This window comes from Triturus cristatus, chromosome 1_2, assembly GCF_964204655.1.
Source record: "Triturus cristatus chromosome 1_2, aTriCri1.1, whole genome shotgun sequence".
NCBI classification, from domain to species: Eukaryota; Metazoa; Chordata; class Amphibia; order Caudata; family Salamandridae; genus Triturus; species Triturus cristatus.
The window spans coordinates 637129015-637143722 of NC_140580.1; the positions used below are offsets into that span (position 1 = coordinate 637129015).

Genomic DNA, 14708 nt, shown 5'->3' on the forward strand with positions numbered 1-14708 from the left:
TAGTGTGATGTGGGATTATGAGATCAGATACCGAGGCTGCTCAGTCTACCGTCGTACTCTCATTACCCTTGATTATCCGCCTTAACAAGAACAAGCTTGAGTCGACTAAAGTGGCATCGGAAAAAATTTAAAGCCACACGTTAAAAAAAAAAAATAGTAAGGCAAGTGGTTCTTTTCCCTACGTTCATACCCCACTTGAGGGACTTTGTTTTCCTTGCTGGCTCAAAAGGAAACTGCTTGCAGGAATGAGGAGGGGAATAACGAGCATATGAGGCAAATCTAGCCAGGGGAGTCTGCAAGTCTGTGTTGACTAAGAGTGGTGAAAAAATAAGAGGTCAGGTTTCACAAGGATCTGGTCTAGACTGAAGACCTTTTGAAAAGTGACGTTCTGTCGCAGTCACACATTTGGCAATTCGTATTGAAAGCCTCGTTATGTATTTTTTTTTAATTCAAGAAAGTGTTCGTGATACCTAAAAATAATAATAGTTAATTTTCATAAAGTTGAAATGTTGAAGAGATGGAATTTCCGTCCTCCGCTTGGCAATGAGGGGAATTTTGAAATTAATAAAGAGGGGTTCTAAAGCAGCACACCCTAGACTGGATGTAATGAATGCCGAGTACTGAATAAGCAGGTGTACGTTTGGAGACTGCCTCTATTTATTTATTTATTTGTGTTGTATATAGCGCTAGCAAGACCCATAGGTATTGGAGCACTTTACATGTTATGAGTATAAGTTTACGTGAATTACATGAGGATTCGTAAGGGTCGAGAAAGTCATAGAAAGTGTAGAAAACCATACATCATTTAAGTATTAGCAAAAAAGTAAATAGAAGTTTATAACAGTACAGCTTTCAGGTAATGGCGATGCGACCGACGACCGTCTCAATTGATCTAGTTGATGAGGGTAGAGTCTTTGAGAACTGTAGATCAGTTAGTGTATGTGTTGAAGTATTTGTTGAGCTGTAGAGATTTGAGGTCCTGTTTGAGGCAGAAGAAGGAGGGGTTCCAACGGCGATCTTTGGGGAGCAAACTCCAGATCCTAAGAGCATTTCCTGAGAGAGAACGTGCCTGGGTCGATGTTTTAAGATTAGGAGGAATGAGAAGAAGAGAGTTGGAGCTTAACAGAGCCTGGTTTCTTCCTGCATTAAAGTTTGGTTTCTAGGTGTTATGGGTTTTAAGTGAGAAGGGCTTTTTATTTTGTGTATCAAGCTGCTTATATCTATATATTTTGCTATCAAATCAAATATAATCTAATGTATTTTATATAGCCCGTCTTGCTATTTGTAAGCTCTGTAAATGGCAGTTGTTACTGTTGACTAATCTAATAAACTCCTTGTACCAACCAGTTTTGGGTTGCTTGTATTCTGGTTTAATGAAGATCTGGCTTGGCAGTTTGGGCTGGTCTGTTAATGTTGGAGCTGGTACAAGACTGATTCGCATATAACTGGGTCTAATCTGAGGTGGCATGGTGGGCAATAAAAAATTATGTCCTGGGATGCGACCATAAGTAATTACCAGTGGCTGAGATTAATTTAAGTTATTGTCCTTGTGTGCTGCTTCCGCCACCTCCACCAAGAACTAGGCTTCCGTCACTTGCACTAGCTTCAAGCTCATCCCTTGCTTTCCATGCTGAATCCCTTTTTGTACCCACCACCCTGTTTTCCATTGCTCCTCGTGGTCATTAAAATAATGTTTTTTTCAGTCTTTTTGGAGGGTCCATGAGCTGCCATTTGCTGCCGGACCACTTTGTTTTTGTTTAATTAAAAACAAAATAGCGATTGCGAGTAAGCAAAAATAAAAATTTTAATTTGCCTCGCCAAGTGGCATCCACCATCGTGAAATGGTAAATAAAAAACAATAATTGAAAGGCCACTCTTGTCGTTCTGTAGTTGCACACATACCTGGTGACCCCTGCTCGCATACGTCATCACACATGCATGTGCACACAGAATTATGTGGCCACTAGCAGCATCACGACCTGCTAGTTTATTCAATCACGTCTTTTTTTACTGATGCTGCACTGCCTTAAATGGGTCTTGTTTGTAAATCTTTCAGTAACTCGCACACTCCCCTTCAATAATTAAAATATATTTTATTATTTAAGGATTCGTGTCTGCTCCCCCATTCCCGAAATACTTCCTTCTAGTTGCAGCTTCAGAAGGGAGTTCTTCCCAACAAGAGAATTCCGTTTAACATAGGACATTACCATTTTGGGAGCCAGGGGTATCAATAGCCTTATTCAAAGGGTGCCACATCCAGAATGTGACGGTCCTTGGACGAACGGGTCTGGGACGTAAATTGGACCGCACGGAAAGGCCAGACTGAGGCATGGAAAGATCCGAGTGTTTTGCTGTAGGTCGCTATTTATTGATTGCTGGAACATTCCCCTCCACTGAGGTCACTCCTCAGCTGCACCTCCTGTGTTCACGCGTTTGGTATGTCGGAGTGAAGGGCCTTTGTTAACGGGAATTTACACAGCTGCTGCCTGACTTCACTCTGACCGAGCGCGGCTGGCAGTGCCTCGCCGTTGGAACAGTGGCACCTCTGTGTGGGAGCGCTTTTTGCGTTGACGGTTTAGGAACCGAACACCTCCATTTAAAAACGCATTTCTAAATATGAACCTCTAAGGCGTTGTTGGAAAGGTGTAGCGTTGGCTCTATTTCTCACATTAGGCCAATTCACTCTTTTCCCCTCGTACCCCTTTTTGTGAAACGATATGTTCGCCCACTGCATGGACTTACGGTGTGCAGATGAAGCACACACAGGATGCCTTGATGAACTCCTAGCTCCGCCACTATTTTTATTACTTAGAGAGGAAAGAAATTGTCGCTTCCACCATATTCATTGCGGAGCTGATAGTTTGAGCTGGGGAGTGCGTCATGTACTGTTTAAAATGCATATGTTGTGAAACTGTCCCTCCCAGCCCCATTCGCTAACTGTCCCTCCTAGCCCCATTCACTAACTGTCCCTCCTAGCCCCATTCACTAACTGTCCCTCCTTCATTTCATCAGTTATTAATCTGTGAGAAAGTCATCACCCTGAGAGTTCGTTCCAAGTCGATACCAAGTTCACTTTTGTAGATCTCAGTTTTTTTAATCTATACCTTTTTGTAAGACCCTTTGTTTGATTGTTCGAGCCGTGCCCACCCAGCGCCTCGTCCTGTTGAAATCCATTTGCACATAAGTCATCCTGTTAATGGATTTGAATTACTGCCGAGTTTCTCTAAATCTGCAAACGCCCATATTTTCTATGGCTGTTTTTCTGGAGGGACAGCACTTTTTTGGTTTTTAGTGTCCACCCACCGTTTCCTGTACCTGATACCGTCCTACTGCTTAAAATAATAGTCATAAAGTGTATGCTTGGCTAACGGTTATTTTACGCAAGCAAAGAATGAGCACTTGTCTATGTGGAGGATTGCCACATTTCTGCTCCTTTTCACCCAAAGAGAGAATGACACCAGATGGGGGATATAGTTCCTGTCATTTCTGCGGGCTTCCAGTCAACTAGGAAGGGTTGCAACTTTTGCCATCACAAGTCAAGACATTTATAGGTGTTTGTCTGCATCAATCTGGGGCATGTTTTATGATCTAAGAACGAAGGAGAAAATCAATCTCATCTGTCCATTTTGCTTGCAAAGATCTTACACTGATGAGAGGGACAGATTCCAACTTTTTTCTCCTTTTCCAAAGCGATTGTTCATTCCCAGACATGACCTGAAACCCTCAGCCTGTCATCTAGTGACAAAAGAGATCCAGCTGTCACTAAGCAAGAGTCAAGAGTATAGTTATATATTGGTGGTGTCTTTCTGCCACTACTCCGCTCACCTTTGAGTTTATAAAATAATGCCTGCTTGAAGAGTTTGGAGGACAGCATTAGGGGCCCAGTCAGACTAGGAAGAGTGGTTCTTTCAGAAGGCCACCTAATGCTCTAACTGGGAGGTTTAACAACAGTGGACTGTGGTCTGGTGTCTGTTTTCTTATTAATCCGTGGACCTGGCTCTGTTAATGTGCATCAACAGTAAATGAGGCAAAAGGAACCTACTCTGCTAAGGGGGAGTGGGGTATCTAGGATTTTCATATGTGGTGCAAGCCTTTGCAGTTGTGCGAAAGACCATCTTCTGTTTCCAGTCTGCTAGGTGAGAACAGGCATGTGCAAGAGTCAATATTGATTCTTTCCAAACTCAGTGATTGCTCAGGCTCATTCAAAGGCTTTTATTCATGTGTTGTCATAATATCCTACTTTTGTAACGAGGGGTAATGTCTGTAAATATTTTGCCCAAAGATAACAATCAACATGACTTATCTTCAAATGGCCCATATGCCTTTTGTAATGGCTTCCATGAACTTTCTTCTTCTGAGATCATTGCATAAGATGCTATAACAGGGCACAGGTGATTCTGATTGCTCCTTTCAGCCCTGTAGGGCTTTGTTAAACCCGGTCCTTTCTTGAGAGCTCTTCCCTGATCCTTTCTTGAGAGCTCTCCCCCCCCCCCCCCCCCCCCCCCCCCCCCTTCCCCTTGGGTCTCCATGGGACCCGCCACTATTGTTGCAACATCTTTTCCTGATGGTATGATGCTTGAACTGATAGGTCTACAAAAGCTGCATTGCTCTTGGGAGGTTTCACAGCCAGTAAGGAGTTGTGACATCCTTCTGCAAAAGCTGCCAAAAATCACCACAGAAGTAATTTTGCAAAATGGTGTGCAAGTAAAGGCCTTCACCGCCCCTGTCCCTTTGATAACTTTTCTTTAAGGGATTGAGTTGTGAATGGTCTCTTCTCTACCACTTTGTATATTCATTGGGTGAGAACTCTAACTTTCTGTGAACTTCGAAAAGAAGTGTGTGCAGTTAAAGCTACCCATTGTACATTTTTGTCATTCCCATGTGCCTTTCTGGAATCCTCACTTTATTGTAAAGGGATTGTGAAGTTTGCCTTTCCAACCACTTTTTCCTGCGTGTTTCACCATTCTCTGTTTCCAGCTGCAGTATCGTCAGGCTTCCTAGGCGGGGGGGTCGTTAATGCAAGTACTAAGGATTAACGCTTACTCATTTTATCCTAACCCAGTGCTTAATTTGAGCCGGTGGTTGGTTGCAGGCGGGAGCACCGGCCTTTATTTTAGGGAAGCAGCACGTATTTTATTTCAACAGACCTTGACCCACAGCAAGATGAGAAAAACACAATAGGTGGAAAGAAGTAGGAATATAGACTGAACATAGTGACAAATAAAGAAAACATAGAGGAAAGAGCATCTGAAAATTTGAGATAAAGGGGCAGGCAGTGTCTTTTGATGGATGAAAAGGCATGAGGTGGAATGAAGGCTATGCAGCCTGAACATTCTGAACCCCGCATTAAATAGTACCATCTGCAGGCTTCTGAACAAAAATGTGGACCCCAGCAATTATTCTTTTATAAATTAAGCATTGTTCTGGCCCCTATAGTAACAGATATGGGGCATACTACAGATGATTGATTGAAATGTCTTTATCACTCATTCATCATTGATAATAATACCACTAAATATACCCATTCATTCTTGCAGTGTTCTACTGTGATACTTGGTGTGTGTAAATATTTCCTCGTAAAATTGTTCTTAGACTTGTTCTTGGATGAAGGACAACAGCCTTAAGTGAAAAACGGACAAGATAGAGGTATTGGTTTTTAGAAATAAAAGCTCCCCATGGGATGCATCCTGGTGGTCCTCGGAAATCTGACCTACTTCTACTCCCACTGAACATGCTAGGAGCCTAGGCATCATTCTGGACAAATAGCTAACCATGACGATTCAGGTCAACTCCGTTTCCTCCACCTGCTTCTTCATTCTTTGCATGCATTGTCAGATATTCAAATGGCTACCCCAAAGCTCAAGATACCCCATCTCCCAGGCCTTCATCTTCAGCCGACTGGTCAATATGCAGGGATCACAGTTCACTTCCTGCAACTACTACAAACCAGACAGAACTTTGCAGACAAACTTGTCCTGGCTGGCCATACTCAAACTCACGTCACCCCCCACTTCAAGTAACTAACTGGCTCCCTGTACAGAAAAGATGCCAGCTGAAGCTCATGACCCATGCATACAAGGCCCTACACAATTGTGAACTACAGCCTGAACCTGCATCAGCCCACTTGACACCTCCGTGTCCCTTTCTCTAACCCTCACCCCCGCATCCGACGTAGCAGATGCAGAGGTCGCTCCTTCTCCTTACGTAGCAGGAAAGACATTGAATAAGCTACCCTTTCATCTACAGACCTCCGCATCTCTTCCAGAGTTCCGGAAGTTCCTGAAGACCTGGCTATTCAGCTAATAGACTGGTCACTGCCAGCACTCGGTTACCCTCATGGGTGACAAGTAGCGCTCTACAAATCTACGGATTGATTGGTTGAGTGCAATAAATGCTTAAGTACCTTAACTTTTGTTGTTAAATCCAGGTGTTAATGCCCGATTCTGATTTTCAGCAGAGAATAACTTTTCTGTGTTATCTTCATAACTGTTTTTTTACATCAGTTTCGCACAAACCAGCATTCCCCAGATGGTCACTGTCTGCTGTTTGATGGTCGCCAGGGTCTTCTCATTTATTGGAGCAGGAGAAAAACATTTTCATAGACAGAGGTAGTTAATGGAAGAAGAATTTTATTGTTTAGTTAGTTAAAACCGTAACAATTTTGCATAGCTCAAATACCTTACACTCAAATATTTTAAATCAATTTAGTACTAGCAGTGTAAAAACATTAAATGGAAATTAATTCTGTTTTAAAATCAATCTATCATACTTGTGACTTGCATAAATCGTTGTTTTGACTTCCTCAATTTTGCAAGCTCTGCATATTAAAAAAATACTAATAAAGTGCATTTATGTTAAAACTCAACATTTACAATACCAGCTGATTATTTACATTATATCCGGCTGTCTTTTAAACATTTATAAGTCTTCATTTCCATACAATGATGATTTAACAAATAGAGGTGGTAATGACGTTACTCCCCACTGAGGTAACCTTATAAAATGACCCTAGCTTTCACAGCTTGATCGTGTGCACGGAGGAACTTTATCAATTTACAGTTCATTTGGGGGTCGAATGGATCTAGTCCTCTAATGACGGCAGACCTACAGGTTCTTTTTCCTCTGTCCAGGAAGGCTCTCCTTAATAAAGTGGTTTGTGCTGATTGTAGCTTCTTACAATGACATATTAGAAAAAAAAAATATTTCTTATGACTGCCGCAAAGACGCCACACGTTTGAGTCCATATTTTTCCAGTGTGGCACCTCGGTCAATGAAAGGTACTTTCCAAACCGCAGTGCCATTAGTTCTCTTTTTGGTTGAATAGAAAATGTGCAATCTAGGTAGGCTGCCGGTTTCAGGACTTCGCAGCTATTGATCACCGTCCATGCATGAGATCTTTGGGTGAATATGCTCTTATCCAATATTAACAAGTGAAATTTTGCAGCTTTATTTAGTGCTAGCTTAAATGTTGGAGAAGGCATATTTTTGTTCAAGAGATCAAAAGTGAAGCTGGATACGTTCTCAAAAAGTTAGCCTTCTATCCATATGTTGTGGTATGGGGCTAGCCGGTTGCTAATGAGCATTGATTTTGTTTTATATATGTTGATTTCCAATTTGTTCACTGACAAAAATTCGGAGAGTTCGGTTAATAATCTGGTCAGACCAACTTTAGTTAAATTTAAAAGGAAGATGTCGTTTGCGTAGGCAAGGTGAGAGAGAGCTAGTTGAGCTAAATGCGGAGAGTGGGAATTAGTTTTGTTGAGTTTTTCTGACAGATCTGATATGAATAGGTTGAACAGGTGCGATGCCAACACACAGCCCTGCTTCAGGCTCATGATCGTATACAGTTTTCTTGAGAGTCTGGAGCCGTCTCCGAGTTTTACTCTTATCCAAGTATTTGTATAAAATAGCATATAATCTCCTTAGAATTCTTTCATGTATATTCCAGGCTTTTAATTTGGTTCACAAAAGTTTGCTGTCCACACTGTCAAAGGCAGCGTATGGTCAATAAAACAGAGATGCAGATCCTGTTTTATTTTCTTGCATTTCTCTGCTATTGGAGAGATTAATAGAATGTTTGAGATGGCTCCAATCCCCTGTTTGAAGCCTGTTTGACTTTTGGGGATCAAGTTCAGTTCTCCTGACCAGTTGACCAGATCTTCGATGATCAACGAGGCAAAATATTTTGCTTCTTTTTCCAGTAGTGCAATTCACCTGTAGTTTGAAGGATTGGTTCCATCTCCTCCCATATATATGGGCGCAATAATTGATCCTTGCCAACTGTCGGGGATTTGGTTTTTAAACTCAACTTCAGCATACACCTTCCCTAAGAAAATGCTCCAGTATTCAGTGTCCTGTTTAAAGGTGGCTTGTGGGATGCCATCGGGTCCTGGCGCCCCGTCACCTTTACCTTTGTTTGTTGAATTTGTTATATCATTTGTCGTGTAAAGGGAGTTGCTTATTAGGGGGTTCCCTTGTTGCACTGGTGACTGGGTCATGCCCTTTGAGGGTAGTTGACAGTCGCCTGTTTCCAGTAGATGTAGCCCACTTACAGTGTCTGTTGGTATCTGTATCTATGGAAGGCTATATGTCTTCATTTTAAATTTCTGAGTGAGATAATTGGCCCATTCCTGCTCCTGCACATTTGACATTAAGATGTTTTCTTGCCTATTCAGGTGGTTTATCGTTTGCCAACATTTATTTGAATTCCGGTGCCTTACACTGTATGTTAATTTGGACCAGAAGCTCTCAGTTTTCATTCTTTTAGATTCCCATAACTTCTTTTTATAGAGTTTTCTCGGTTGTTGAAATACTTACCATGCAATACCTTCATTGTTTTTTGATTTCAGCTTCCTGTGTGTTCTCTTTAGGTCTTTTCTGAGTAGACAATGGTGTTTTGTCCTTCTGGAAAGGGGTACAATCCTTCTACCAGTATAAGCCGTTGGTGTAGGTTGAGCAGTATTCGTGTAATGTGGAAGTTTTAAGCCAAGGTCATTCTGTTGGGGGATGACTAGCTTCCTGTGTCAGGTTTTTAGAAGGAATCTCCCTGGTTGATTGACATTTTCAGTGCTGCTACATCGACTCCTCCATGCAGGTTTGCACACCTCTCTCAGTTGTTTGTAGGATGTTTATGGCACAAGCATCTCGAATTCCATCCCTTGAAGTTCAGTCATTCGGTATCAGGTAATCTCTTGAGCCTGCAAGAGACAAGAGAGTTGTTGCCGGACTCCCTCCTGTATCTTCATAGAGCAAGAACACAGCCGAGGACTATGTGCTTATGCTAGAATAGTAAAGAGAGAGCTAGAAGGTGACTTGGGCTCGTGTAGCTGAATTCAAACGTAGCTCATAAAAAATATAGGTGCTGTGTTTTTCCAGAGGTTCGTTTTTTGGAGAAGCCTCTTTTTCACTTTCTGCATGGTAATGACTAGCACTTGCATTTCAAGGACCGGGAAGAAAGAGTGGTTTTGGAGTAATGAATAGTACCATTAATTAGTCCAGGTATTTAATACCTTGGAAAGGCTACAGAAGCCAGCCAGACTCATGTCTTTAAATAACATAAGTTGATTAAAATGGCCATGCCCACTGAGCCCTGCATCCCGGCTGTGTTTCATCCATAAACATGTGTTCACACAGTGCTAAAAGTGAGGCTAGAGAGTTTGAGTTACACACTACCATCTTCAATCCCCCATTTATTTACCCCTCCTCAGTCCACTCTGTAAAGGTCTACTAAAAGCAGAGTATGAATCTGTTTTAGGTTATTTTTATATCGTGCCACATTTGTGTCTTCAAAGGTAGGACTTGTGATTTGCATTAAGTGACTCAGAGAACTCTTTATGCATACACAGCATGATTGAATTTCCGTTCGCCAAGTGGCCACAGTCCAGGACCAGAAACAAAGCATGATCCAGATTTTGAACCTGCTCTATGATTGTTCTAATCAGCTGGATAAGATATGACCATTATTGAAAGGAATGTTAGTGCGTGTTTGTGTCCAAATTGCTGAACACCAGATGGTTGCTCTATTCATTACACCTTCGTGTTTTAGAACTAAGGGCATATTACGGCACCGTATTCGAAGACGAAAACCAAAAAGTGGATTAAGGGCTGTTATGCACTGTTGTTTTTCATAAACCAGTTTGTTTCCTCACTCATGAGCATTTCTCATATCTCCAATTACTTGAGATTTTTTGGATTGAGTAAAGGATCTATAAATAAAATTGCAACTTGAGGGCTCATCCTTAAGAAAAAAAAGGAGGAGGAAAAAGGAATTGTTTGACAAGAAAGTGAATTGAGTGATTACAGCTATAAAGGAATTAAGGAACAAGTGAATAAAAATTAGGACACACGTTGCCCTCCTGTTTTTGAAATCTCTTGTGTAAAGATTTAGTTCTGCAAGCAGTCAGAACTCTAGGAATATGGGCACAAGATCAAAGAAAAAGGTGGAACTGTGGCCAGTGCACTCCACGGATCACTACTGCTTATCTTGTGAGTAACTGTTATGCACTGTTCTCAGCTTATATAACTAATAAGAATTTAAGAATTCTGCATCAATGTATAATGTAGGTACCGGGAGAAAATTAATTTTTAAGTCTAGAATTTGAAACCCTAAAACGTTTCTTGGTAGATCCCTTGCATTTTCAGGAGTAGGAGGGACTCTTAAATTTGTGTCTCCTCCATCCCACCTTACGCTTTGCCACCACCACACTCCCCTTCTCAGTTGTCCCAGTGTCAGAGACTATCGTTTGAACTGGTTGGATTTGTTCTCAGATGTATCTGATCCAAGTTCAAACACTTTGTCGTAGGTGCCGGCAGAGTTGATATAGGCGATGGGATCAAACTGCTCTTGTTCACATGTTTATGACCTGAGCAGATGGTCTGAAATGTTTTTTTTTTTTTTAAAGTAATATCCGATTTAATGGCATGTTTCAAATTGTTCTGGTAATTAATGCATGGAGGAGGTAGCATATTAATGTAGCTATGATGCGTATAATCGTAGCATCCATCTTTAGTGCTTTTGTAGACACTTAGCACTGTAAATCTCCATCTTTGCCAACATGTATATAATGGTTGTGGAGAGCTGCATGGCCAGCTAGCTATCACATAAGATTTATTTTGTATTTAAACTTTGCTAGCGATGTTGTGAAACTTGATGGAAGCAATGAAGATTCTGGTCTTAGCCTGAAGCAAAGCTTAACACCTAGACTCTGCTGCATGGCACGTTTGCCTGCTACCTGATGTCCCACCCAGGAATGGCAGGATATCTGAATGGAGAGTCAGTCTAGAACTGTGCACAGACAGGACAAGGTTGACTACTGAGTGAGGGGCAAGATGCCTGCTACTTTGAGCACCAACACCTCAACCACTGCCACTCAGCAGCCAAGCGTAAGCAGCTTTCCACCACTGGAAATCGGATTTCTATGGGACAGGACTTATGATGGCAGCATTGCATGGCTCTTGAGCCACGCCGGTGTATCTGCGTCTGCCTGTAACATTATGGGAATCTGAGATTTAATCCTTCAAAGGTGGATCAAGTAAGTGCCACCTAGTTTGGAAATAATACATTATTTACAGGCCAAGAGACAGTCCATTTTGTGTTGTGCCCTACATGGAAGATGATCGATATACACATCACACCCTAATATTGCTTTCCTTGTTGTCTGTCACCTGCAGGGCAGTATCTGGACAGCCTTCTTCACGGCACAGGGATGAAATCGAACTCTGACCCGAAGAAGCAAGCGGACGGAGTGACGGTGGCACCCGAAGACCGTGAACCCTTCCTCCTGTGCCACTGTTCTGTCTACTGCCCTGACAATGCCATCAATGGCACCTGCAAGTAAGCATTGGCAGCATAATAGACCAGTAGCACGTTATATATTTTTTATTCCCATATACTGTATATTTGAGTAACGTAGTTGACAAATAACACTTAATGTGTTAATGTTGTCAAATGGCACTTTGAAGGTACAAGAGCAGTACATACAAAGCCATTCACAAACCTACAAGATCAATCATTAATGCCCATCAGGCATGCCCACCACACCAACTGAAAACAGCGGGTATGTAGGTCTCGAATCCACACATTTTGCACAGCATCCCTCTATTGTTTGAGTCCATTTAGGAGGCTGTTTTTCATTACAATAGACCTGCAAATTCACCTACTCCTCCCTTATGACTATTCTGTTTTTTTTTGTAGTAGAGGTAATAAATATAGCTTTATTAAAATGTTTGTATGACAGCAAAGAAAACACCACTGTTCACTGCAATTCTTGTTTGTTAATTAACCTGTTTACACTCTTGGGGGGTGGGTGCTGCCGGGCGGGATTCACACACAATGGGACAGGACCCAATTCTTCGTGTGGCACGTTCCTATCAGGTGATTTCACCCAGGGACCACCAAATTAAAGCCAAATATTTTGAAACTATGATAGGTTTGTGCCTTAAGTATATATGTAGGTTCCTGGGGAAAATAAATCCCCAAATCCAATGTTTTGTTTTAGGTATTGTATTCTGTATTTATTCGTTATCATAAATAAAACTGGCCAAAAGAACACTTGAATTTATGATGACGATTAAATACAGAATACAATACCTAAAACATAACATTGGATTTTGGGATTTCCTTTACCCAGGAACCTACATATATACTTTAGGCACAAACCTATCACAGTTTCAAAATATTTGTTAAATACCATAAAATGATTTCACAAATTAGGTTCCACTTGGACGCAGTTTTTACTGCCCATTCTCTTGGATAGACCCTGTTTCTCAACGCAGTTCAAACAATAAAGGCGTTATTGCTCTCGAAGGACAGATATCAAGAAAATGTTAGTATTATATATATCTCCAAAGGAGAGACCAAAAAATTTAATTGTGTCAATCCGCAAGCTCCTTAAGGAGGATAAGTGAAATTTGAACATGGCTGACTGTCGGCAGAGAGCCGATCTAGGGAGACATTGCAGGAGGGAAGAAGAGAAGGCTAGAGAAAACTGCCACGGAGGTTTGTTGAATCTTTCCCTTGGTAGGTGATTCTGAGGATAGTTCTGGAATAGATGACTTAATTCCAGGTGTTTTGTTCATCCCTTAACCAACCAATATGTTTTCTCTGAGTGCGGCATTCCAAGTCTGCTACGATAGGTTACTCTTTGGTGAGCTCTGCCTTCCCCCAGGAAAGGGAGCCACATATGTACAAATTGGACATCCTGGTCTGCAGTTTCTGTATTATCAATTTGTAGGATGCTAGTATGTACATTTCTATAAACCACTCTCCATGCATTGGTGTTGAGGTGTTCTATCGTGTCCTAGGATGCATATTTATATGGAAACTAGTGACATTGTCAGACGTTGTCTAACTGTTGGTGATATCATTGGTATGACGACTGTATCATGCCTTATGGCCAGTCTTTTAGGTACTTTAAGTGGTTAATTTATAGATTTGTTACGTGTACCCCATACTGACCGCCAGTACTCACTCAGAGTACTGGAGAGTTTTTTTTTTTTTTTTTTGAAAAACCTTTATTGACATTGCAAATAAAGACAAGTATGGGCCTACAACCCTCGGGGCCGGCCGCCAAACAGTGAAGGTAACAGCGAGCAGATTATAATCACATGCAGCACCTCGGGAAGTCGATTCTCAATGCCAGTATTCTCTTATCCACTGAACAGCCCAAGAGGGAAACCAGGATATAAAAGGTTTTCATTTTACAATAAAGGAGAGAAGGATCAGGTGGCAATCAAGTTCTCAACAGCGAAAATTGGCAGGCAGAATAGTGAACGTCAAACAATAAATAGCAATCTATCAAATCAATGGCGCTGAAACAGGAAGTTCAGGATGTGGAGGGATATCACGAGTCGTTTGCGCCTGCAGTCTCCTGCCCTAGGACCCAGAAAACCCCACGGAAATGAGGCACAAATGAAAAACAATGATTGGCCACGAAGGAAACCTACCGCACTGACCCCAGAAAAGAAAGACAAAGAAGAATAAGAGAAGAAAAAGAAGGCCATAGAAACACGATAAAGGACTATAGAAGCCCCTCCCCCAACCCCCCACCCTGCACCTCTGCAGATGACTACGGCCCCCCCCCCCCCGCAGCGTGCCTGTCGCCCCAGAACCAGACCCGAAATATAGAAGAAACAGAGAAAAAGGGAAAAGAGAGGAAATCCCCCCTAACAGAAAAGGGGAGAGAGTAATAATAAACTGGAGGAGGGCCTTCAACCAGGCCCCCGGCTTCTCCCTCCCGCACAATATCTTCCTCCCCAACGAACATTAAACAGCAAAAGTTCGGCCATGTCTGAGGGAAATGGGGAGCAGTATTCACCGACTACACTATTAGTTACATCGTGAAAGCACACAACCCCCAAGCCCGCCCGCCTATGAAATGACAACCTCTAAAGGATCAGCCTTATCCTTGGCCACTCTTTGCGAAACCACCAGTGCATACCCAGCGATCCACTATCATGTCCGAGATTACAAGGAAGATGAGCGTCCAGAGTTGACCAGGAAGGGACACACACATGTGGGGAGGACGTTTCGGAACACCAACACAGTCATCATCATGGGAGATCACCTTTCCCAGAACTGCCCCAAGGCCTGCGCCACACACGAGGTCCAGGAAGGAGGAATCAGCCAGAGCAGGCGACCGTTGCGTGAAGATTGCCTGGGTCGCCGGATGCCACGCATGGGACAAAGTCACCACCCTCCGCTCAAGTCC

At 42.2% G+C, this 14708-nt stretch overlaps 1 protein-coding gene across 1 annotated transcript in view; it reads left to right on the forward strand.

Annotated features, from left to right (window-relative positions):
* BMPR1A (bone morphogenetic protein receptor type 1A) overlaps positions 1-14708 on the forward strand; it is a 346242-nt gene that overhangs the window by 258284 nt on the left and 73250 nt on the right. The window contains exon 4 of the mRNA XM_085607566.1: positions 11671-11833. Within this exon, the coding sequence (XP_085463692.1) occupies positions 11671-11833 (163 nt within the window). The remainder of the gene's footprint in view (positions 1-11670; positions 11834-14708) is intronic.